The 26,871-nt window shown below is 44.9% G+C and overlaps 1 protein-coding gene across 6 annotated transcripts in view; it reads left to right on the top strand.

Moving 5' to 3' along the window:
• The window catches only part of LOC124046291 (unconventional myosin-VI-like), a 102,746-nt gene that overhangs the window by 34,397 nt on the left and 41,478 nt on the right, over window positions 1-26,871 (top strand). For 5 of the 6 annotated variants that reach the window (XM_046366485.1, XM_046366484.1, XM_046366483.1 and 2 more), the window contains exons 10-14: window positions 17,839-17,919; window positions 23,144-23,324; window positions 24,773-24,917; window positions 26,161-26,318; window positions 26,610-26,701. In XM_046366485.1, coding sequence (XP_046222441.1) covers window positions 17,839-17,919; window positions 23,144-23,324; window positions 24,773-24,917; window positions 26,161-26,318; window positions 26,610-26,701 — 657 coding nt within the window. Of the gene's footprint in view, window positions 1-17,838; window positions 17,920-23,143; window positions 23,325-23,619; window positions 23,945-24,772; window positions 24,918-26,160; window positions 26,319-26,609; window positions 26,702-26,871 lie in introns of those variants that run through there. The other variant, XM_046366486.1, reaches the window with a different exon arrangement.

The following is a 26,871-nucleotide window of genomic DNA, read 5'->3' as shown; positions in this document are numbered from 1 at the left end:
ATAGTATACAGTGTCAACATTTATGATTGATATGTTTGATGTACAGTTACAAGATGACATGGCATAATACCCTGGGTTGTCCTAAACAGAATAAGCCTTGGTTTGTTGTATTGTGAAGAAAATTGGCAACGGACCATACATCTGAATGCACTCCATTCTATGCGCACAAAAGTTACAATCTGTTTCTCGGAATTACCTTTTCAAAGCCTTGTATTTTATCATTCGTGTTGGCAACAGAACAAGCTTTCAAATTATGTCCACCTGACCCAGATTATGATTAATAATGGACTGTTTTTGGATCGCGTAAACGGCCAGAATAATTGTGTAAAGGCAGGGATTCAGGGCTGTGGTCCAAACAAAACATCTACAAGTGTGCTCGCTCTAGTTCGTCAACGGCACAGTTCGGGGAGCTGAAAAAAAGCACCTTAAAGTTTAAGTCAGAAAATGGCATTATAATTACTTAGGAACTGGCACACTTTGGAGACAGTGTGTGGCCACTTTTAAACACTAGTTAGACCTCAATACAAACCTTGTAATATTTTTGTATTATGTTGCACCTACCCAAAATTTCCCAAGAACATTCTTATCATGTTACTGAATGTATCCAGGTTATTTTCAGATTTTGTTATCAACAAATGCGGCTTAAAGTGTAGACAATTTTGATTACACTCCTGATTTTATGTGCAATGTTTGGATTCAGTCTTGTTTCAGATGAACTGTTGTCCTCACCTTTAGTCAAATAATTTCCCCATAATCTCCAAACTGTTCCCTTTTAATTACCACGATGGTTATGCATATTCTTTCGATATTTCTTCTGTAAGAAATATTTCAATCTAGCCCTATCCATATAGGCCAAGGGGGTTAAACGGAATGTTATTGAGACCAAGGCCTGATTTTCAAGGGAGCAGTGCACACAGTCATACAAATTCACAATATTTACAATTCTAACGCAATCAAAACATAGTATGTATAAGTAATTTAAAAAAGTAACTACAAAACACGATCATGAAATACAAACACATTCCTCCGTAAAAAAGCAAACTATCTGAACTGTCCTAGCGGCACCAAAACATCCAACCTTAGAGTTCTGGAGGTCATTCCACAAGGAAGGTGCAAAAAAAACTAAACACACATTTACCTAGCCCAGTGGAGACTGAAGGGATCTCCAGAGTTAGCCATCCCTGTGATCGGATTTGGTGACTCGTATGTCTGTAATTTAACAATGAAGTAAGGTATGGTGGAAGTTTGCACACGAGGACATTATAAACAACAAGAGAGCAGTGCCTTTATCTACGAGATTTAAGAGGGGGCCTGACCACTTTCTGATACAGAATGCAGTGTGATGTGTACTGAGCCTATCGCCCATAATAAAGTGGAGTGCCCGGCGATGAACTGCGTCCAATGGCTTCAATACAGCCGCAGCTGCATTCATATGGACGATATCGCCACAGTCTGAAGCCGGAATGAATGTCGACAGAATTTTTTGTTTTCTGCTATTTAACAAAAAGCATGCCCTATCCTTTAAAGGAAGCACATTTGAATTATTCTTAACTAACTCATCAATATCCTTTTTGAAAGATAGCTTTTCGTCAATCCAGAATACCCAGATATTTATAAGTGGGGACACGATCAATGTGGGCACCATCCAATGTAAATATGCATAGATCATACAATACATTTTCAAGCTTTTTGGAAAATAACAAAGTTTACATACACCTTTGCCAAGTACATTTAAACTCAGTTTTTCACAATTCCTGACATTTAATCATAGTATAAATTCCCTGTCTTAGGTCAGTTAGGATCACCACTTTATTTTAAGAATGTGAAATGTCAAAATAAGAGTTATTTCTTTCAGCTTTTATTTCTTTCATCACATTCCTCCCAGTGGGTCAGAAGTTTACATACACTTAATTAGCATTTGGTAGCATTGCCTTTAAATTGTTTAACTTGGGTCAAACATTTCGGGAAGCCTTGCACAAGTTTCCCACAATATGTTGGGTGAATTCTGGCCCATTCTTCCTAACAAAGCTGATTTAACTGAATCGGGCTGTAGGCCTCCTTGCTCGCACACACTTTTTCAGTTCTGCCACAAATTTTCTATAGAATTTTCTATAGAATCAGGGCTTTGTGGTGGCCACTCCAATACCTTGACTTTGTTGTCCTTAAGCCATTTTGCCACAACTTTGGAAGTATGCTTGGGATCATTGTCCATTAGGAAGACCCTTTTACGAACAAGCTTTAACTTTCCTGACTGATGTCTTGAGATGTTGCTTCAATATATCCACATAATTGTCCTACCTCATGATGCCATCTATTTTGTGAAGTGCACCAGTCCCTCCTGCAGCAAAGCACCCCCACAACATGACGCTCCCACCCCTGTGCTTCACAGTTGGGATGGTGTTCTTCGGCTTGCAAGCCTCCCCCTTTTTCCTCCAAACATAACAATGGTCTTTATGGCCAAACAATTCTATTTTTCTTTCATCGGACCAGAGGACATTTCTCCACAAAGTATAATCTTTGTCACCATGTGCAGTTGCAAACCGTAGTCTGGCTTTTTTATGGCGGTTTTGGAGCAGTGGCATCTTCCTTGCTGAACGGCCTTTCAGGTTAAGACGATATAGGACTTGTTTTACTGTTGTTATAGATACTTTTGTACTTGTTTTCTTCAGCATCTTCACAAGGCCCTTTGCTGTTGTTCTGCGATTGATTTGCACTTTTCGCACCAAAGTACGTTCATCTCTAAGAGAGAGAACGCATCTCCTTCCTGAGCGGTATGACGTCTGCGTGGTCCTATGATGTTTGTACTTGTGTTCTATTGTTTGTACAGATGAACGCAGTACCTGGTTTCCTTTGATTGTCCCATGATTTCAAGCAAATAGGCACTGAGTTTGAAGGTAGGCCTTGAAATAGATCTCAGGTACACCTCCAATTGACTCAATTGTCAATTAGCCTATAAAAGCTTCTAAAGCCATGACATTTTATGGAATTTTCCAAGCTGTTTAAAGGCACAGTCAACTTAGTGTATGTAAACTTCTGACCCACTGGAATTGTGATACAGTGAATTATAAGTGAAATTATCTGTCTGTAAACAATTGTTGTAAAAAAATACTTGTGTCATGCATAAAGTAGATGGCCTAACCGACTTGCCAAAACTATAGTTTGTTAACAAGACATTTTTGGAGTGGTTGAAAAACGAGTTTTAATGACTCCAACCTAAGGTTATGTAAACTTCCAACTTCAACTGTATACTTAGTTTTACCTACATTGAGTACCAATTTCAGTTTAACAAAGGCTTAGCAAAAGAGGTAGATTGTAGTTCTGAAAGAGCCTTGTGAACAGTAGCGTAAACAGAATACACAATAGTATCATCTGCATGCAAGTGGAGGATACAATTTCTTAATGACAAACCAATATTGTTTATATACACTGAACAAAAATATAAGATTGTACTGAGTTTCAGTTCAAATAAGGAAGTCTGTCAATTGAAATAAATTAATTAGGCCGTAATCTATGGATTTCACATGACTGGGAATACAGATATGCATCTGTTGGACACAGACACCTTTTACAAAAGTAGGGGCGTAGATCAGAAAACCAGTCAGTATCTGGTGTGACCACCATTTGCCTCATGCAGTGCGACACGTCTCCTTCGCATAGAGTTGACCAGGGTGTTGATTGTGGCCTGTGGAATGTTGTCCCACTCCTCTTCAACTGCTGTGCGAAGTTGCTGGATATTGGTGGGAACTTGAACACGCTGTTGTACATGTCGATCCAGAGCATCCCAAACATGCTCAGTGGGTGACATGTCTAGGTGAGTATGCAGGCCATGGAAGAACTTGGCCATTTTCAGCTTCCAGGAATTGTGTACATATCCTTGCGACATGACCATGCATTTTCATGCTGAAACCTGATTGCGGCGGATGAATGGCACAACAATGGGTCTCAGGATCTCATCACGGTATCTCTGTGCATTCAAATTGCCATCTGTAGCTTATGCCTGCCCATACCATAACCCCATCCATGAAGAGCACACTTCTCCAGTGTGCCAGTGACTATTAAAGGTGAGCATTTGCCCACTGATGTCGGTTACGACGCCAAACTGCAGTCCGGTCATGCTCCCTCAACTTAAGACATCTGTGGTATTGTGTTGAGACAACTCCTTTACAGTGGTGCCTAGTGACTTGGCTCTACAGTTGCGCTCAGCTCAACACTGGGATAGCTTTTGAGTAAGTTTGAGGGGTCATTGTAACACATGGTAATGTGTGAAACTTACTCCTCAGCCTGAAGTGCCCCCCACTTGCACCAGCAAATAACAAACGTGTCATGTTGCGGTGACTAGTAAGACCTAGACACCTAATAGTCACAATGAACAGAGTAGAAAGTCACCTGTCAAAATAATTATCTGAAACAGTGTTCCATCATGGCAGCAGAGCCATAGTAGTTGAGGAAAATAATGTGACACAAAATGTAATATTTACCATTGACAACAAGTTAAATGCAACCCTCAATGGAGGCGTCTGAACAGCAGACAGGCTGGCCACTGGTAGATACCTCGTTAAAATATAGGGAGGGAGACAACACTAGAGTATGGAATCTCATTTCAATAAATCAGAGAAGAGAGTACATGTTGTTTTAGCCTGTAAGCTTTATTAATTTGACCTCCTGGGGAGAAATCCACAGACACTTCTCTGAAGCCCCCCGAGCAAAGCTGTCTACGGACCTGCATTGGACAATTCTCTCACTGTAATGATACATATGGAAGCTTGTTTTAGGAAGTCCCCTGCTGGTGACTTTCCATCTCAATGTACTCTCAAACAGCTCAGCCGAAACCTGTAGTCAAGGGTTGATGAACCCTGGCTCTCTGGAACTTTCCTCAACCTGTTATGATTGGTTGACAAGGTCACAACTTGGGATTTTGACACTGTGTACAGTCTCTGTTACACTATGCCATGACAATTTTAATTGACAAATATTTTAATAAAGTTACTGTTCATTAGTAGTAAAGGATTACATTTAATGACCGGCATTTTTAGTAACACAGTATGTTTTCTACATGAACACAAAGTTCAAATGTCATATGTCTTTGCGTGTTTTGCCATTATCTGTTGTCATAATACATACCTTCTGAAAGAGGTCATGCCATCTCTTCTGCCTCAGAGCTGGCCTGTTGCCCGATCGGCAGGCCAAACCCCTGTGGTGGCAAATGTTCCCAAGCGAGACATCAACTCCTTTATGGGGCTTTTTAAACGTCTGAAACCAACATGATGAGTGTGTCACACTACTGAAAGAACCATTAGCAATACATAGTAAACCTAATGTAAACAAGGCTAATACTACAGTCAGCCCACAAGAATACATGGTGGTGTTGTGAAATTTGTCAGTATTCAAGCAAGTAGGCCAATCAAGCATCACGGCAAATTAGTCAACTTAGGCTATATCAATGAGGCTATATCATGGACTGACTAATTTTACAAAGGTAATGTTAGCTGTGGCTAGAGACATTTATAACCATAGTGTAATGACCTGACTAGATCATAAATGAACAATTGTCCAGACAGAGGCTTGAGTTTGCGAATTGACGGTTTATTAAACCAACTTTACACAGGCTACTGTTTGGGCCGTAGCACACGCCAAATAGATGACAGATAACCCACAAGCCAATCGTGACCTTCTCTTGTGAAGCCCAGATGTAAGAGAGAGAACAAAGGCTGAACCTGGTCTTAACTTCCAATGCTCCACCCCCCCTGCCCAACCCCCCTCCACGCCACTCCGCCAACCACCAGGATGCCCGGCATCAGAACATTCCAGGCATTCCCGTGATTGGCAGATAGCAGGTTGATTGACATGTCGGACCCCGCGAACACCGGGTACTGGTCAGTACAACACAACCACCTCCTAGCCTAACACATAACACACAGCTGTCTGTGCGGGTCGCTACACAGCCCCCCCACCACAAAGTCCCTCGTCCCCGAGGGAACAAACAAAGTCTCTGAAGCGACCCGGAGGTCTCCTTTGCCTGCGTGGCCGTGATGGTCGCAGAGTGCCCCTCTGGGAACCAGGGGATGAAGGCAGGGATATGGGGGACAAGGAAGCGGGAACGGGTAATACAGTCCGTGGCTCTGGGGAACCACGCGGTGACACAGGGGGAGACAGGGGAGTGGGCTGTCTGGAGCCTTGTCTGCGGCACCTGAGGGTGGGTGCCTGGAGAATGTCATTGCCAGAGAGGGGAATTTTGGGGGTTCCTGGGGTTTGGGGAGAAGAGGCCCTCTGTATGGGGCTAACCTGTCCCGGTGCAGTGCCACCTTTCTCCCCTGGGAGGAAGCTGCACCCGGTACCCACCCTCCCCTACCCTCTCCAGGACACTGCAGGGTCCCACCCAGTGACTGTCCAACTTGGGGCATCTGCCTTTTTTCCTTAGGGGGCTGTAGACCCAGACCAGCTCCCCAGCCACAAAGTGCCTTCCCCGGGTGTGCACGTCATAGTTCCTTTTCTGTCTCACACCTGCATTCACCAGCTGCTCTCTGGCGAAGGTGTGGGCTGTCTCCAGGCGGTCCTGGAGTCTCCGGGCATACTCCGGCCCCGGAGGAACATGAGGGCTATCCAGGGGCCGACCAAACGCCATCTCCGCAGGGGTGCGGATCTCTCTCCCAGCATGAGGAGGGCAGGCGTGCAGGAGGTGGAGTCTTGGACAGCGGAGCGGCATGCCATGAGGACCATAGGCAGGTGCTTGTCCCAGTCACGCTGGTGTTTGGAAGAGACGATGGCCAGCTGCTGTCCAAGCGTTTTGTTGAAGCGCTCCACAAGGCCATCACTTTGAGGATGGAGAGGAGTAGTGCGGGTCTTGTGCATACCCAGCCTCTCACACATGGTGGCGAACACACGGGACTCAAAGTTTCTGCCTTGGTCGCTGTGGATGGACTCTGCAGCTCCAAACCTGCTGAACATCCCCACTGTCAGGGCATCGACGATGGTCTCTGCCTCCTGGTCAGGCAGAGCATAGGCCTCGGGCCATTTTGTGAAATAGTCCATGGCCGTGAGCACCCAGCGGTTTCCACTGTCTGTGGTGGGGAACGGCCCAACTACATCCACTCCCACCCCTCTCCATGGGAGCCCCCACTGGGAACTGTTGGAGCTGAGCATGAGAGCGGCCTGGGGGGGCCCTTTCTCGCTGTGCAGTTGTCACAGCGGCGACAAAAGTCCTCCACATCCCTCTTGTGCTGCCCCCAGTAGAAGCCCTGACGGAGACGGCGCAGTGTTTTTGTGACCCCAAAGTGTCCAGTCCCCACCCCCCATGAGTACTCTGGAGCACAGCCTCCCGCAATGCTTTTGGGACCACCACCTGCCACCTCTCCTCTCCCGTAGCTGACTCCTTCCATGCCCGCTGTAGCACGCCCTCAGCCAGCCGCAGTCTCTCAAACTTCGACCACAACCCTTTGGTCGCGAGTGAGAGCGCTGTCACCTCTTCCCATGGTGGCCTCACCTGCGCCTCTACCCACTGTAGCACTGGCTGTAGGTCTGTGTCTCGTCCCTGCTGCTGCCGCCATTCAGCCACGTCGACAGTCTGCAGCTCACAGCAGACAGGCCCGCTCGCCCGACACACTGTGGCACAGACACCCTCCTCTGCCCGCAGCTCTCTCTCCCGTCCCTCTCTCCGTTCACAGTGGCGGCAGCCGTCTGCAGTACAGGGCCGACGGGACATGGCGTCGGCGTTGGAGTGGCGTGCCCCTGCCCTGTGCACCACCGTGAAGTCATACGGCTGAAGCTCCTCCAGCCAGCGTGCCACCTGCCCCTCTGGCTCTCTGAAAGACATGAGCCCTGGAGAGCAGAGTGGTCAGTCCTTACAGTAAAGGGCAGACCACCCAGGTAGTACTTGAAGTGTTTGACGGAAGCCACAACAGCCAAGAGCTCCCGCCGGGTGACACAGTAGCGGCGCTCATGTTTGTCAAATGTTTTGCTGAAGTACGCCACCACTCTCTCACCCTCTGGCCCCACCTGGGCCAGCACCCCACCCATGCCCACATTGCTCGCGTCTGTGTCCAGGATAAAGGGCAAGGTGAGGTCAGGGGGCGAGCACGGGGCCTCGATCAGTGCACGTTTGAGGGTGTTGAACGCCTCCTCACACTCCACTGTCCAAGTGAAAGCCTTGTCCTTCGGCAGCAGGCGGTTCAGTGGAGCAGCAACGCTTGAGAAGCCCCGTACAAACCTCCTGTAGTACGAGGCCAGGCCCAGGAAGCTCTTCAGCTAACGCTGGTCGTGGGGGTGGGCCAGTCTCTGACAGCCCCTGCCTTGTCCTCCATGGTGCTGATCCCCTCCTTCCCCACTCGGTGGCCCAAGAAGGACACCTCTCTCCTCATGAAGTGGCACTTCTCGGGGTGGAGCTTCAGACCTGCGGCAGCCACCCTCTCCAGCACACGCCATAGCGCCCCCAGGGCTGACTGGAAGGAGCTCCCATGGGCCAGGATGTCATCGAGGTATACCAGACACTGCTGTCGGGGGATGCCATCCAGCACCCTGTCCATCAAACGCTCAAAAGTAGCTGGAGCGTTGCACAGGCCAAAGCACAGGACCTTGAACTGCCAGTGTCCTCTGTTAGTGGAGAACGCAGTTTTGGCTCTGGCCTCTGGGGAGAGGGGCACCTGCCAGTAGCCACTGCGGAGGTCTAGTGAGGAGAACCAGGAGGACCCCTAACCAGGTCCAGCGACTCATCGATATGTGGTATGGGGTATGAGTCCTTCCTGGTTACCTCATTCAGCCGCCTGTAGTCCGCACAGAACCTCAGCTTGCCCCCCTTCTTCGGAACCATGACGACTGGCGACGCCCAGGGGCTGTCTGAGGGCTCAATGAAGTCTGCCCGCTGCATCTCCAACACAGCCTTGTCTGCCGCCTCCTGGCGTGCCAGCGGGATACGGCGGGGACGCATCTTGATGGGTCGAGCATCACCTGTGTCGATCTCATGCTGCACCAGATGAGTCTGACCCACCTCTTCCTCACTCAACGCAAAGCTGTCTCTGAATTCAAACAGCAACTGCCACAACCGTTCCTGCTGCTCGGGGTCAAGACCAACACAGTTCCTCCCCCATATCTCCCTCACTGCAGACAGTGTCCTCTCCTCTCCCATCTGGGGTAGCTGGGCTGGGGGTGCGGCCCGGGCTCACAGAGGGCTGTGTCATGGAGGTAGCTGGGGGAATGTAACACACCGCCGTAGGTGACAGGGGGACTGGGGAAAAGTCACACACAGCTGTGGGGGAGGGGCGCAGCCATGAGTCTCTGCTGCTTTAACTGTTGGAGTAAAGGGTTTGTTGGGTTGAGTGAATGTGACATTAGGGGGCCATGGTGACTTCCGTCCCTCCCTGGAAGCTCAGTGTGCCCCTATTTAGGTCTAACTGGCAGCCTGTGCTCCTAAGAAAGTCCAACCCCAGGATACAAGGGTCCTGCACAGCCGCCACCCACACAGGATGACGCACAGTCCTGCCCCCTACTGTCAGAGTCATTATTCCCTTCCCTTTCATGGGTGCCAGCTCACCTGTGACTGTGCGGAGCTGCACAGTTGTAGGCTCACACTGAGTCCAACCTGGCACAATATCTGGCCTCACCAGGGTTACTGTGGACCCAGTGTCCACCAGGGCGGAGCAGGGCACCCCCTCCACAGTGACAGGGACATGACAAAAGTCCCCAACACAGGTCCGGCCCACCACAACAACAGGCTCCATCCGCTTGCCCTCGTCTGCTTCTGGGGGAAGTGGAGCCTTGCTTCCCCGTCTGTGCCGGTGGGCTCCTCCTGAAGATGATGGTGGTTGGGATAGAAAGCCAGGGGTCCGCACTACCCGGTCTATGCGGACCCTGAGCCGTTTCCCTGAGCTCTGGGGGACATGGGGCAATCTCGGCGCAGAAGACCTGGCTGGCCACAACCCCAGCAGACCCTGGGACCGGGGCGTGTGTTTCGTGCCGCCTGTAGCGACACAGCACGAATGAGTTTTGTCATTTCGGCCACCCAAGCAGGCTTTTCCGGCTCCGGGCTTGCTCTGCCCCCCAGCTCGCACAGAGGGTGTGTCTCCCTGCACCCCCACCAAAGCCCCAGCTGAAGCCCCAGCCCACACCAGCTCCCTCTCCAAAGCCATCTCCAAGGCTGTCTGCAATGACTCAGGATGAGCCAGCTGGGTCTGTATGCGCAGCTCCGTAGGAGAGCGCGCCTGTATGAACTAGTCCCGTGCTAGCTCACTCTGCACGGAGGGGGGCATGCGAGCATATGCCCGCCGAGAGAGGCTCTCAATGTCATTAGCTAGCACCCGTAGAGGCTCTCCAGGCTGCCTGCGTCTATTACTCAGTTCGGAGCGCAGTAGCCCGGGCTGTACACACTGTCCATAGCACCTCCTCAGTGCTCCCACTAAAAGCACTATAATCATGCCTGTCCTCGGGGCTAATCAATATCAAACAGGCCAGAGCTTCATCCGTGAGGCATAAAGCCAACTGCAGTGCCCTTTCTTCATCCGACCACCCCCTAAAACTTACAAAACACGATCATGAAATACAAACACATTCCTCCGTTAAAAATCAAACTATCTGAACTGTCCTAGCGGCACCAAAACATCCAACCTTAGAGTTCTGGAGGTCATTCCACAAGGAAGGTGCAAAAAAAACTAAACACACATTTACCTACACTCGCATTAACATCTGCTAACCATGTGTATGTGACAAATAAAATTTGATTTGATATGATTTTGACCTAGCCCAGTGGAGACTGAAGGGATCTCCAGAGTTAGCCATCCCTGTGATCGGATTTGGTGACTCGTATGTCTGTAATTTAACAATGAAGTAAGGTATGGCGGAAGTTTGCACACGAGGACATTATAAACAACAAGAGAGCAGTGCCTTTATCTACGAGATTTAAGAGGGGGCCTGACCACTTTCTGATACAGAATGCAGTGTGATGTGTACTGAGCCTATCGCCCATAATAAAGTGGAGTGCCCGGCGATGAACTGCGTCCAATGGCTTCAATACAGCCGCAGCTGCATTCATATGGACGATATCGCCACAGTCTGAAGCCGGAATGAATGTCGACAGAATTTTTTGTTTTCTGCTATTTAACAAAAAGCATGCCCTATCCTTTAAAGGAAGCACATTTGAATTATTCTTAACTAACTCATCAATATCCTTTTTGAAAGATAGCTTTTCGTCAATCCAGAATACCCAGATATTTATAAGTGGGGACACGATCAATGTGGGCACCATCCAATGTAAATATGCATAGATCATACAATACATTTTCAAGCTTTTTGGAAAATAACAAAGTTTACATACACCTTTGCCAAGTACATTTAAACTCAGTTTTTCACAATTCCTGACATTTAATCATAGTATAAATTCCCTGTCTTAGGTCAGTTAGGATCACCACTTTATTTTAAGAATGTGAAATGTCAAAATAAGAGTTATTTCTTTCAGCTTTTATTTCTTTCATCACATTCCCTCCCAGTGGGTCAGAAGTTTACATACACTTAATTAGCATTTGGTAGCATTGCCTTTAAATTGTTTAACTTGGGTCAAACATTTCGGGAAGCCTTGCACAAGTTTCCCACAATATGTTGGGTGAATTCTGGCCCATTCTTCCTAACAAAGCTGATTTAACTGAATCGGGCTGTAGGCCTCCTTGCTCGCACACACTTTTTCAGTTCTGCCACAAATTTTCTATAGAATTTTCTATAGAATCAGGGCTTTGTGGTGGCCACTCCAATACCTTGACTTTGTTGTCCTTAAGCCATTTTGCCACAACTTTGGAAGTATGCTTGGGATCATTGTCCATTAGGAAGACCCTTTTACGAACAAGCTTTAACTTTCCTGACTGATGTCTTGAGATGTTGCTTCAATATATCCACATAATTGTCCTACCTCATGATGCCATCTATTTTGTGAAGTGCACCAGTCCCTCCTGCAGCAAAGCACCCCCACAACATGATGCTCCCACCCCTGTGCTTCACAGTTGGGATGGTGTTCTTCGGCTTGCAAGCCTCCCCTTTTTCCTCCAAACATAACAATGGTCTTTATGGCCAAACAATTCTATTTTTCTTTCATCGACCAGAGGACATTTCTCCACAAAGTATAATCTTTGTCACCATGTGCAGTTGCAAACCGTAGTCTGGCTTTTTTATGGCGGTTTTGGAGCAGTGGCATCTTCCTTGCTGAACGGCCTTTCAGGTTAAGACGATATAGGACTTGTTTTACTGTTGTTATAGATACTTTTGTACTTGTTTTCTTCAGCATCTTCACAAGGCCCTTTGCTGTTGTTCTGCGATTGATTTGCACTTTTCGCACCAAAGTACGTTCATCTCTAAGAGAGAGAACGCATCTCCTTCCTGAGCGGTATGACGTCTGCGTGGTCCTATGATGTTTGTACTTGTGTTCTATTGTTTGTACAGATGAACGCAGTACCTGGTTTCCTTTGATTGTCCCATGATTTCAAGCAAATAGGCACTGAGTTTGAAGGTAGGCCTTGAAATAGATCTCAGGTACACCTCCAATTGACTCAATTGTCAATTAGCCTATAAAAGCTTCTAAAGCCATGACATTTTATGGAATTTTCCAAGCTGTTTAAAGGCACAGTCAACTTAGTGTATGTAAACTTCTGACCCACTGGAATTGTGATACAGTGAATTATAAGTGAAATTATCTGTCTGTAAACAATTGTTGTAAAAAAATACTTGTGTCATGCATAAAGTAGATGGCCTAACCGACTTGCCAAAACTATAGTTTGTTAACAAGACATTTTTGGAGTGGTTGAAAAACGAGTTTTAATGACTCCAACCTAAGGTTATGTAAACTTCCAACTTCAACTGTATACTTAGTTTTACCTACATTGAGTACCAATTTCAGTTTAACAAAGGCTTAGCAAAAGAGGTAGATTGTAGTTCTGAAAGAGCCTTGTGAACAGTAGCGTAAACAGAATACACAATAGTATCATCTGCATGCAAGTGGAGGATACAATTTCTTAATGACAAACCAATATTGTTTATATACACTGAACAAAAATATAAGATTGTACTGAGTTTCAGTTCAAATAAGGAAGTCTGTCAATTGAAATAAATTAATTAGGCCGTAATCTATGGATTTCACATGACTGGGAATACAGATATGCATCTGTTGGACACAGACACCTTTTACAAAAGTAGGGGCGTAGATCAGAAAACCAGTCAGTATCTGGTGTGACCACCATTTGCCTCATGCAGTGCGACACGTCTCCTTCGCATAGAGTTGACCAGGGTGTTGATTGTGGCCTGTGGAATGTTGTCCCACTCCTCTTCAACTGCTGTGCGAAGTTGCTGGATATTGGTGGGAACTTGAACACGCTGTTGTACATGTCGATCCAGAGCAGCCCAAACATGCTCAGTGGGTGACATGTCTAGGTGAGTATGCAGGCCATGGAAGAACTTGGCCATTTTCAGCTTCCAGGAATTGTGTACATATCCTTGCGACATGACCATGCATTTTCATGCTGAAACCTGATTGCGGATGAATGGCACAACAATGGGTCTCAGGATCTCATCACAGTATCTCTGTGCATTCAAATTGCCATCTGTAGCTTATGCCTGCCCATACCATAACCCCATCCATGAAGAGCACACTTCTCCAGTGTGCCAGTGACTATTAAAGGTGAGCATTTGCCCACTGATGTCGGTTCGACGCCAAACTGCAGTCCGGTCATGCTCCCTCAACTTAAGACATCTGTGGTATTGTGTTGAGACAACTCCTTTACAGTGGTGCCTAGTGACTTGGCTCTACAGTTGCGCTCAGCTCAACACTGGGATAGCTTTTGAGTAAGTTTGAGGGGTCATTGTAACACATGGTAATGTGTGAAACTTACTCCTCAGCCTGAAGTGCCCCCCACTTGCACCAGCAAATAACAAACGTGTCATGTTGCGGTGACTAGTAAGACCTAGACACCTAATAGTCACAATGAACAGAGTAGAAAGTCACCTGTCAAAATAATTATCTGAAACAGTGTTCCATCATGGCAGCAGAGCCATAGTAGTTGAGGAAAATAATGTGACACAAAATGTAATATTTACCATTGACAACAAGTTAAATGCAACCCTCAATGGAGGCGTCTGAACAGCAGACAGGCTGGCCACTGGTAGATACCTCGTTAAAATATAGGGAGGGAGACAACACTAGAGTATGGAATCTCATTTCAATAAATCAGAGAAGAGAGTACATGTTGTTTTAGCCTGTAAGCTTTATTAATTTGACCTCCTGGGGAGAAATCCACAGACACTTCTCTGAAGCCCCCTGAGCAAAGCTGTCTACGGACCTGCATTGGACAATTCTCTCACTGTAATGATACATACGGAAGCTTGTTTTAGGAAGTCCCCTGCTGGTGACTTTCCATCTCAAAGTACTCTCAAACAGCTCAGCCGAAACCTGTAGTCAAGGGTTGATGAACCCTGGCTCTCTGGAACTTTCCTCAACCTGTTATGATTGGTTGACAAGGTCACTTGCCAAATATTTTAATAAAGTTACTGTTCATTAGTAGTAAAGGATTACATTTAATGACCGGCATTTTTAGTAACACAGTATGTTTTCTACATGAACACAAAGTTCAAATGTCATATGTCTTTGCGTGTTTTGCCATTATCTGTTGTCATAATACATACCTTCTGAAAGAGGTCATGCCATCTCTTCTGCCTCGGAGCTGGCCTGTTGCCCGATCGGCAGGCCAAACCCCTGTGGTGGCAAATGTTCCCAAGCGAGACATCAACTCCTTTATGGGGCTTTTTAAACGTCTGAAACCAACATGATGAGTGTGTCACACTACTGAAAGAACCATTAGCAATACATAGTAAACCTAATGTAAACAAGGCTAATACTACAGTCAGCCCACAAGAATACATGGTGGTGTTGTGAAATTTGTCAGTATTCAAGCAAGTAGGCCAATCAAGCATCATGGCAAATTAGTCAACTTAGGCTATATCAAGGAGGCTATATCATGGACTGACTGATTTTACAAAGGTAATGTTAGCTATGGCTAGAGACATTTATAACCATAGTTTGTCCCCTGGATATCAAAGCATTGACATCAAAGCATTATCTAACTTAGCTGGCATAATAATATAGCTACCTAGCTAGCTAGTCAAAAGAAAATGAGGTGACGCTAACTATGAAAGCTCCCATTTGAAAAATAATGCTACTGTAATATTACCAAATGATAAACATGACCATACTGTAAGCTGTTTTCTAGATAGCTAATGAACTTAGCGAGCTGAATAGCATTTACTAAAACGGACTAACTTAACCTTGGTAACATTAGCAGATTGCATTATATTTTAGATATAACCAACTTTGATAGTTCTCACTAACCTATGAAAATAAATGCGAGAGCTACTTTACTGTACTTTACTGCTACTTTAACTTTACTGTACCATTACCATGCTAGCTAGCTAGCTTGCCACGCAGCTAAGTTAAGCAACAACTATTGATAGCTACAAGTTGGCTCTGGTTAATATTTATGGGGCGGCAGGTAGCCTAGTAGTTAGTGCCTTGGGCCAGTAACCGAAAGATTGCCGGATGGACTCTCCGACCTGACAAGTTGGTCGTTCTGCCCCTGAACAAGGCAGTTAACTCACTGTTCCCTGGAAGGCCGTCATTGTAAATAAGAATTTGTTCTTAACTGACTTGCCTATTTGAATGAAGGTTCAATTAAAAAAATTATAATAGTAAATATCACCATTGCAGTAGCTTTCATGTTTTTAATCTTACCTTGTTGTATGAAAAGCTGATAGTCCAGGAGAAGGTTAGTTGGATGGCTGGCTAGCTAGCTACAGTTCTGTCTGGGCGTCTCTATTTTATTTCCAGGTGGTTGTCTGAGTCGACCAATAGTGTCGCACCCCTCCATCTTTCGAAAGATGGAAAGATGGAGGTGTGCGACGCTAGAGGCTGTGTCCTTCATCCAAATAATGAGAAGTTATACATGACTGGCTTTTGAAACATGCACAGTGAAATGATTGGACATGGTTGACAGCCTAATGTGAGTAAAATAGCACCATGTTCTACCAAGTGAGCTACAGGGGTACAACAATTATAGTTATTCTTTTGGGTATTTTTCACGGTATGATTATAGCAGGTCTACACAGTGACAGTCACATCAACAGAAGCAATAAAATAAACTCAGCAAAAAAAGAAACGTCCTCTCACTGTCAACTGTGTTTATTTTCAGCAAACTAACATGTGTAAATATTTGTATGAACATAACAAGATTGAACAACTGAGACATATACTGAACAAGTTCCACAGACATGTGACTAACATAAATGGAATAATGTGTCCCTGAACAAAGGGGAGGGTCCAAATCAAAAGTAACAGTCAGTATCTGGTGTGGCCACCAGCTGCATTAAGTACTGCAGTGCATTTCCTCCTCGTGGACTGCACCAGAGTTGCCAGTTTTTGCTGTGAGACGTTACTCCACTCTTCCACCAAGGCACCTGCAAGTTCACTGACATTTCTGGGGGGAATGGCCCTAGCCCTCACCCTCCGATCCAACAGATCCCAGACATGCTCAATGGGATTGAGATCCGGGCTCTTCACTGGCCATGGCAGAACACTGACATTCCTGTCTTGCAGGAAATCACGCACAGAACAAGCAGTATGGCTTGTGGCGTTGTCATGCTGGAGGGTCATGTCAGGATGAGCCTGCAGGAAGGGTAGCACATGAGGGAGGAGGATGTCTTCCCTGTAACGCACAGCGTTGAGATTGCCTGCAATAACAAGAAGCTCAGTCCGATGATGCTGGGACACAGTGCCCCAGACCATGACAGACCCTCCAACTCCAAATCGATCACGCTCGAGGGTACAGGCCTCTGTGTAATGCTCATTCCTTCGACGATAAACGTGAATCCGACCATCACCCCTGGTGAGAAAAAACTAACTCGCTAGTAAAGACACCTTTTTTCCAGTCCTATCTGGTCCTGCGACGGTGGGTTTGTGCCCATAGGTGACATTGTTGCCGGTGATGCCTTACAACAGGCCTACAAGCCCTCAGTCCAGCCTCTCTCAGCCTATTGCGGACAGTCTGAGCACTGATGGAGGGATTGTGCATTCCTGATGTAACCTGGGAAGTTGTTGTTGCCATCCTGTACCTGTCCCGCAGGTGTGATGTTCGGATGTACCGATCCTGTGCAGGTGTTGTTACACGTGGTCTGACACTGCGAGGACGATCAGCTGTCCGTCCTGTCTCCCTGTAGCGCTGTCTTAGGCGTCTCACAGTTCGGCCATTGCAATTTATTGCCCTGGCTACATCTGCAGTCCTCATGCCTCCTTGCAGCATGCCTAAGGCACGTTCATGCAGATGAGCAGGGACCCTGGGAATCCTTCTTTTGGTGTTTTCCAGAGTCAGTAGAAAGGCCTCTTTAGTGTCCTAAGTTTTCATAACTGTGACCTTAATTGCCTACCGTCTGTAAGCTGTTAGTGTCGACTGTTCCACAGGTGCATGTTCATTAATTGTTTATGGTTAATTGAACACGCTTGGGAAACAGTGTTTAAACCCTTTACAATGAAGATCTATCAAGCTATTTGGATTTTTATGAATTATCTTTGAAAGACAGGGTCCTACAAAAAGGCAGTTTCTTTTTTTACCGAGTTTACAATGAAATTAAAGCCAAGTGAACTGTGAAGCCACATTTGGATATTACATAGTTCATCTTTGAACATGACAAAAACAATGCCACTATTCTTGCATGCATTGTTACCCTACAACATTTATTAATAACAAATATACGGGCTTATAGGTTGTGTCTACAGATGTGTCATTTCTGGAATGCTAATTGTTTGTGTATGCTCTCCTTTGTCCCTCATAGTATTTGAATCGAGGATGCACGAGATACTTTGCCAGCCAGGACACAGACAAACAGATCATGCAGAATCGCAAGAGTCCTGAGGTACTGTACCTTTCAGCTTATTGTCTTCCACCTCTCTTCAATGTAGAAAATAAATAACCCTGGAACTTTGACTGGTACTAATATGTGTGTGTGTGTGTGTGTGTGTGTGTATATATATATATATATATATATATATATATATATATATATATATATATTTTTTTTTTTTACCTTTATTTAACTAGGCAAATCAGTTAAGAACAAATTCTTATTTTCAATGATGGCCTAAGGGAACAGTGGGTTAACTGCCTGTTCAGGGGCAGAACGACAGACTTGCCAGCTCAGGAGTCTTGAACTTGCAACCTTCCGGTTGCTAGTCCAACACTCTAACCACTAGGCTACCCTGCTTTTACTCCTTTTTTATGATATCCAATTGGTAGTTGCAGTCTTGTCCCATCGCTGCAACTCCCGTACGGACTTGGGAGAGGCGAAGGTCGAGAGCTATGCATCCTCTGAAACATGGCCCTGCCAAGCCGCACTGTTTATTGACACACTGCTCGCTTTACCCAGAAGCCAGCCGCACCAATGTGCCGGAGGAAACACCATACAACTGGCGACAGAAATCTGCATGCATGTGCCCGGTCCGTCACAGGACTTGCTAGTGCGCGATGGGACAAGGACATCCCGGCCGGCCAAACCCTCCCCTAACCCGGACAATGCTGGTCCAATTGTCCGCCGCCTCATGGGTCTCCCTGTTGCGGCCAGCTGTAACAGCTTGGGATAGCTGTAACAGCTTGGGATAGAACCCAGGTCTGTAGTGACGCCTCTAGCACTGAGATGCAGTGCATTAGACCGATGCACCACTCGGGTGGCTCTAAGACAAGATTTTTTTTTATGTAAAAACTGTGTTACTCTAGTAAAAGGAGGATAAACTGCACTGATTCCAGCAAAAAAAAATGTGCCTAGATTCTGAAGACTGAGCTGCCTCATGCTAGCCAGCTGGAAAACAACAACATAGGACACATTTTCAATGTATTGGTATTTAACTATGTTTTTGACGATTGTAGGATTGTAAGCCACAGAATTCTACATTCGTAAAAGGCTAATATTGGCCGATAACATCGGTCACCCAATAAATCGGTCGGAATCTAGTCATAGTATCGATATTAGTATTTTTGAGGCATCATTTCCAAATCAACCCGAAAGTAGTGTTGTCTGTACGATACCAAATTTGATCTTGAAGCAGACTAAACTCTATGGTCCTTTTTACACCTACTTTTGTAAAATATTATGTTCTATAGCTTGCAAAATAAACAAATGTGACTCTGGGTGACAAGGCTGTTTTTCCAACAAGAAGGTTGTATGTATATGTTTTTTTTATGGCTTCCTTGCGAAAGTATCTAAAATGTATTGTGTCACATATAGATGATTAGAACATACCAGTGTCTACATATATGAAAATGGAGAGTGGTTAACAAGATAAGAAGAAAGTTCCTGAAATATGCTTCTCTGTGTGATCACAGAGTAGGATTAAAGGAAGAAAAACACAGATTTTCAAAACTTGCAACGAGTTTCTAGCCAGAGGGAGGTCACCGCTAATCCCCACGTCACCGCTCATCTCATAGTATTTCAAAATCACTGTTTTAAAATGTTTTTATTTTTTTATATTAATCGGGTATAACTTTCTTTGTAAAAATGCACCGTTTTCACAAACAGTGCATTTGGAAAGTATTCAGACCCCTTGACTTTTTCCACATTTTGTTACGTTACAGCCTTCTAAAATGTATTTAAATTGGGGTTTTTCACCCTCAAATCTACTCACAATGCTCCATAATGACAAAGCAAAAACAGGTTTTTAGAAATCATATTTACATAAGTATTCAGACCCTTTACTTAGTATTTTGTTGAAGCACCCTTGGCAGTGATTACAGCCTTGAGTCTTTTTGGGTATGATGCTACAAGCTTTGCACACCTGTATTTGGGGAGTTCTCCCATTCTTCTCTGCAGATCTTCTTAAGATCTGTAAGGTTGAATGGGGAAGTGTCGCTGCCCAGCTATTTCCAGGTTTCTCCAGAGATATTAGATCAGGTTCAAGTCCAGGCTCTGGCTGCGCCACTCCTGCGTTGTCTTGGCTGTGTGCTTAGGGTCGTTGTCCTGTTGGAAGGTGAACCTTCACCCCAGTCTGAGGTACTGAGAGCTCTGAAATAGTTTTTTTTTCAAGGATCTCTTTGGACTTCCATCAATTGGAGTAAACTAATAAACAATAACACTTAGGCTTCTACCTTCAGTTTATACATCTTATACACATTTTACAGACACAATCTATTTTACAATAGTTATATTTTGTTTATTTTTAGTCCTTCCTCTATTTCTGATTTTTGTTTTCTATTTGTAACTGTGCTATTTCACAGAATTTCTGTACCTATATACATTTTACAGACCCCGTATGTTTTACATTGGTTATCTTGTTATTAGTCTCACCCTTCAGCTCCATTCAACCCCTCCCGCTTTAGTGTGCCTCTCTTAACACCAACCATTTTGGATTTCTATTTGCCATATATTTTTTAACTGAGCTGTGATGCTTCACAAAAGTACTGAATCTTTCTATTCTCATAGCTTCTACAGATTGTAAATTAAAGATATAAACATTTTTGCAAAAAATAATTATTATATTATTGATTGATTGACTATGGCTTTTCAAATCACCCAGTATTGCTATCTGCAGCGTTAGTTCTAGGCAAATGTTGCAATTCTTCAGCTATTCCTATTCCTGGACCGGTCACCAAAAACGAGCTACATATGCTACATTTGCTCCATTCATCTTTCCCTCGATCCTGACTAGTCTCACCATCCCTGTCGCTCAAAAACGTCCCCACAGCATCACCGTAGGGATGGTGGCAGGTTTCCTCCAGACTTGGCATTCAGGGAGTCATCAGACCAGAGAATCTTGTTTCTCATGGTCTGAGAGTCCTTTAGGTGCATTTTGGCAAACACCAAGTGGGCTATCATGTGCCTTTTACCGAGGAGTGGCTTTCACCTGGCCACTCTACCATAAATGCCTGATTGTTGGAGTCCCTCTGGAAGGTTCTCCCATCTCCACAGAGGAACTATGGAGCTCTTTTAGAGTTACCATCAGGTTTTTGGTCACCTCTCTGACCAAGGCCCTTCTCCCCCGATTGCTCAGTTTGGCCGGACGGCCAGCTCCAGAATGATGGAGGCCACTGTGTTCTTGGGGCCCTTCAATGCTGCTGAAATGTTTTGGTACCGTTCCCCAGATCTGTGCCTCAACACAATCCTGTCTCGGAGCTCTACAGACAATTCCTTCAACCTCATGGCTTGGTTTTTGCTCTGACATGCACTGTCAACTGTGTGACCTTATATAGACAGGTGTGTGCCTTTCCAAATCATGTCCAATCAATTGAATTTACCACAGGTGGACTCTTAATCAAGTTGTAGAAACATCTCAAGGATGATCAATGGAAACAGGATGCACCTGAGCTCAATTTCGAGTCTCATAGCAAAGGATCTGAAGGCTTATGTAAATAATGTATTTCAGTTTTTCAATATTTTATACATTTGCTTAAAATTCAAAAAACCTGTTTTCTCTTAGTCGTTATGGGGAATTGTGTTTAGATTGAGGATTTTTTTTAAATTTTAATCAATTTTTGAATCATGTGGAAAAAGTCAAGGGGTCTGAATACTTTCTGAATGTACTGTATGTAGACACTGGTATTGTACTGGATATGATGAAAATAAGGTTTAAAAGTGGTGCAATTGCCCTTAAAGACTTGTTAAAGTCATGTACTGGATATTCATTACAGTATATTTCCCAAATATTCAAATATCCTAAGAAGTTGTTGGCACTTTCAAAAAGAACAAGAATAAGTCTTAGTCTATAGGCCTATGCATATTCTCAATCATAGCTTTATGAGAGATTGAACAAACAATATTAAGATAGGAGGAGATGCAAATAAAGCATTTATTATCTAGTTCTGAAGACGGTCTAGACTTTTCTTCTATCTAGCCCTTGATTTATAGCCTAACTTTCTGCGACAAGACAGCCCGTTCATCGGGGGTGGCAGGGTAGCCTAGTGGTTAGAGCATTGGACTAGTAACCGAAAGGTTGGTAGTTCAAATCCCCGAGCTGACAAGGTACAAATCTGTCGTTCTGCCCCTGAACAGGCAGTTAACCCACTGTTCCTAGGCCGTCATTGAACATAAGAATTTGTTCTTAACTGACTTGCCTAGTAAAATAAAGGTAAAATATATATATAGTTTTTTAAAGTTGACTGTCACTTTGCGCCGTCATGTGTGTGCCACATTGACACAGACAGACACACACAAACCTCTTCCATGCTGTAGCTTCACCAGAAAGGAATGAACCGAATGTACCTTTTCACAGCTTCCATGCAGTGTGTTGAGAGAGCAATGATCTCATGACAGTTGCGGTGTAACTAATAACGCTTGCACGTCTCTTTGCCCTGCCTCGGGTCTATGTAATGCAGGATGATGAGGTGATGATGCTTTCCTTAGAAGACCCTCTTTTGTTTTGCTCACTATGTAAACTCCATGCTTGAGATTGTAGTGCAAACAGGAGCTATGCAGAGCATGCTTCTTTATCATTGTGCATGGGATTTGTCTTTATCCAGCTTCTGTCAGGCTCAGAATGTCATAGTGTGGTGAATTATCCATCTAAGGAGAGACTGTTACAGACACACACTTATGACTGGTCAGGGGGAAATCCAACAATCAAAATCTCACGGAAGTGAAGTAGTGTTGGAACAACATCACACTGTGACATTCGCTTTAGTGTGCCTCTGCTTTGAAGTCTGCCAATCTTCATTCAAACCAGAAACCACAAATCCACTGTACTTATCTATGCTTCTGCTTTTATCTGTCAGTGGTGGATTTCTCATTTCTGATATTAGGGGTGAGACGTAGCATTTGACGCTAGGTCAGTCAAGGCTACTGTAGCACGGCAGTCTTGTTCATACTGTGTGTGTGTGTGATGGCTCTCACATGAAAAATGACAGCCTACGAGGGAGGCCAGGATTCTTTCCTAGTCGGGTCACACGATGGCACTGGAAAGACTCTTGACTTTAGCTAGCACAGGGCCTGTATTCACAAAGATTGCTGATCTAGGATGAGGTCACCCTGTCCATAATCATATTCAGTATAATCTAAAAAGCGAAACTGATCCTAGTTCAGCACTCTTACTTTGAGACTCTCTGTGAATACGGGCCTAGGTGTAGTATCCTGACTCTCCTGTCTCTCCGTCCTACAGCATGTGAAGCTGGGCGCCCTGAAGGACCCTCTGTTGGACGACCAGGGAGACTTCAACAGGATGTGCGGGGCCATGAAGAAGATTGGCCTGGACGACACGGAGAAGCTGGACCTGTTCAGGGTGGTGGCCGGGGTGCTGCACCTGGGTAACATTGACTTTGAGGAAACCGGGAGTACATCGGGTAAATCAAGTTACATACCTAACGTATCTCTCTTAGTGTAGCGCTCTGGAGTATTAGGATGTACACATACTTACTCGTGTGTGTGTGTGTGTGTGTGTGTGTGTGTGTGTGTGTGTGTGTGTGTGTGTGTGTGTGTGTGTGTGTGTGTGTGTGTGTGTGTGTGTGTGTGTGTGTGTGTGTGTGTGTGTGTGTGTGTGTGTGTGTGTGTGTGTGTGTGTGTGTGTGTGTGTGTGTGTGTAAGCACTCATCTGCATACGCTCAATGGGGCTTATTGGTCCTTTTATTGTTCTGACAGCATTGAATTTCTTCTATAACGTGGCAGGAGGTCTACTCCCCACCCCTGGCTGACACATTATTCTCTGTAGGGTCTCACTGTCCCACTTTTGAAGTACACCCATTGAAAAGGACATGCTCTGAATCCACTCTCCTACCAGCTGCAGAAGAGTGTGCAATACATCTGTCGTATAAGAAAATTTATGATTCAAGCTTATCTTGAGATGGATGATGTAATCACCCCAAAACCAATTCTTCCTTTGGCCACCTCTCCTTCCAGTTCTCTGCTGCCAATAACTGGTACGAACTACAAAAATCTCTGAAACGGGAAACACTCCCTCACTAGCTTTAAGCACCAGCTGTCAGAGCAGCTCACAGATTTCTGCACCTGTACATAGCCCATCTATAATTTAGCCCAAACAACTTCCTCTACCCTATTTATTTATTTATTTATTTATTTATCTCCTTTGCACCCCATTATTTCTATCTCTACTTTGCACATTCTTCCACTGCAAATCTACCATTCCAGTGTTTTACTTGCTATATTGTATTTACTTCGCCACCATGGCCTTTTTTTTTGCCTTTACCTCCCTTATCTCACCTCATTTGCTCACATTGTATATAGACTTACTTTTCTACTGCATTATTGACTGTATGTTTGTTTTACTCCATGTGTAACTCTGTGTTGTTGTATGTGTCAAACTGCTTTACTTTATCTTGGCCAGGTCGCAATTGTAAATGAGAACAATTTTAAAAATTGATTGCTGCCTCGAGAGCAGATATTACCTGGAACGTCGCATGGTGCTCACTCTCTGTTGAAATGGTTACATGTTGACAGTTAATTTCCCTCTCTCAGACCATCTGTCTGTCTCTGCCCTTCAAAAGTATGTTACTACTTCACTGCCTGCGACAAAGACGGTACTTCTTCTGCAGAATGTGTGGCGTGGATTCTCAGTGTGGCTGTATTGAAGCATTTGGCAGAAGAAAGAAAGTACTAAAATCCATCCAAAATCCAATTGAGGAGGCACAATGGACGCTGCTCCATTTTGTTTTTGTGCGCACCAATAATTTGTTTGGGTGTGCGCGTGGTGCGTGCGCATGGTGTGTGTGTGTGTGTGTGTGTGTGTGTGTGTGTGTGTGTGTGTGTGTGTGTGTGTGTGTGTGTGTGTTTCCAGGCGGCTGCATCCTGATGAACCAGTCTAGTCAGAAGCTGGCCTACTCTGCTGACTTGCTGGGCCTAGACCAGGAGGACCTGAGAGTCAGCCTCACCACCAGGGTCATGCTCACCACAGCAGGGGGCGCCAAAGGAACAGTTATCAAGTAAGACTACCTCTAATGCTGCGTTTAGATGGTATGAGGTAGACGGTGAGAGCACGACGGTAAATGACGTTGAGGCTGGCGGTGAATGCCATCAGCCGCCACAATAGATGGAACTTGCCACCGGAGTTCAAATATTTTTACTTTTGCCGTCTGCCGTAGCGTTGTTTTCAACCGGATGTTGATTTGCACCGTTTTGTAAAACTGAAATCACTATAGCAATGCATACCGTCGTGCTGGCTTACTTTTGCCATCACCATCTTTCTTGCTTTCTTGTCCCGCTATGCCGACTGATATGACGGTTTTTGCTTCCCTCGTCTGAATGCAGCATTAACCTACCTGCTGCTGAACTTTTATACTTTTAAAGTCTAATGCCCCATTTACATTGTGGCTTATTTAATTATGCCGTACGTCATCTTCACGGAGTCTTGCCCCGCTACTGAACAATCAAGTGTAGTATTTGTAATGCAAGATGGAGGAGAGCCTGTCTCTCGTCAGAGATCGCATACATTGTTTCAGGTGATAGTAAAACATGAGACTGAACATGAATAGATTATAGATGAGAATATGGGGTGGGGAAAGTGGGCAGTAATGGCACCTACAGTAACTTCAAAGGGTAAAAGGTTTGCTCTGAACCTGCTGCTTCAGCTCGATGCCTGTCCAGAAAAAAGCGGAGAGCAGAATACTTTTGGAATGTTTGAATTTTGACGAGTATTCCAGTCCACTCCTTCCTGCACAAAAATGTATATTTGAAACTAAAATAAACCTTAACCTTCCACAACAAAATAGATTTAGGCAAAAGTAACAGTTAAAAACAAGTAAATAAATGTACATATCTAGTAATGGCACAGTGAAGTCACTGTGGACTGGAATACTGAGACTGAGTGCAGGACAGAGTGCTACACCCTAGCTGAACGTGCTCACTTCAGAAGAACTCCACTCATAATCATCAACCCCTTTGAATAATAGAAAGCCAAATGGTGTTGGAGAGTGCTAGAAGAATTAGTCAGCCAGGGTTCAGGGAGTACAGTCACTTCTAATGGCTTGTCTTTCGACCTCCTTACATACTTGTTTTAGCAAAACAATACCATCCTGTAAAAACGTACTCTTTAAGAAACAACTCAAACTTCCTTTGCACATAAACCTGAAATGAGAAATGACTGTATTGATTAAAAAGTGTTGTTTTTTTATTTATTTATTAAAGAGTGGCCCAGTTTCGGCTTCTCACTTAGTTCTTTCCCCCCAGGGTGCCTTTGAGGGTGGAACAGGCGAACAACGCCCGGGACGCCCTGGCCAAGGCCGTGTACAGCTGCCTCTTCGATCACGTGGTCAGGAGGGTCAACCAGTGTTTCCCCTTCAAAACCTCCTCCAACTTCATCGGGGTGCTGGATATCGCCGGCTTCGGTAAGTCGGCCTAGAGCAGTGAGTTTGTCTCACAGTTTATCTGTTTCTCTGTAAGTTTGTTTCTCTGTCTGCCTGTCAGTCTATCTAGCCATATTTCCGTTAATTTATCTTGTGGGTGTTCGTTTCCTTCATGTCCTCACATAAACTCTTTTCCTCGTCACGTTCTAAAAACTTTACTAACATAATTTGATATATTCAGCACCAGTAACTGCCTGAAGATGAGCATTATTCATTCCCACTTCAGACGTGGCAGATCATTTTCACGTTCATATTGCTTCTCACACCCCTCAGAGTATTTTGAACACAACAGCTTTGAGCAGTTCTGCATCAACTACTGCAACGAGAAGCTGCAGCAGTTCTTCAACGAGCGCATCCTGAAAGAGGTGAGTGAGCGTGAAGTCTGGGGGTGTAGAGGTGGCTCGCTAGTGTTATCACGACTCCAGAATTTTGACTTTCATACCAGGTTTAGTTTTTTTTTTTTAGGAAGCCATGTATGCATTAATGAATCAATTATATAATCATACAATCAATTTGACTTTGTTTTTACCAATCT

This window comes from Oncorhynchus gorbuscha, linkage group LG10 (assembly GCF_021184085.1).
Source record: "Oncorhynchus gorbuscha isolate QuinsamMale2020 ecotype Even-year linkage group LG10, OgorEven_v1.0, whole genome shotgun sequence".
NCBI lineage: Eukaryota > Metazoa > Chordata > Actinopteri > Salmoniformes > Salmonidae > Oncorhynchus > Oncorhynchus gorbuscha.
Note: the sequence above shows the minus strand (reverse complement) of the source record. Positions and strands in the feature narration are given on the sequence as shown.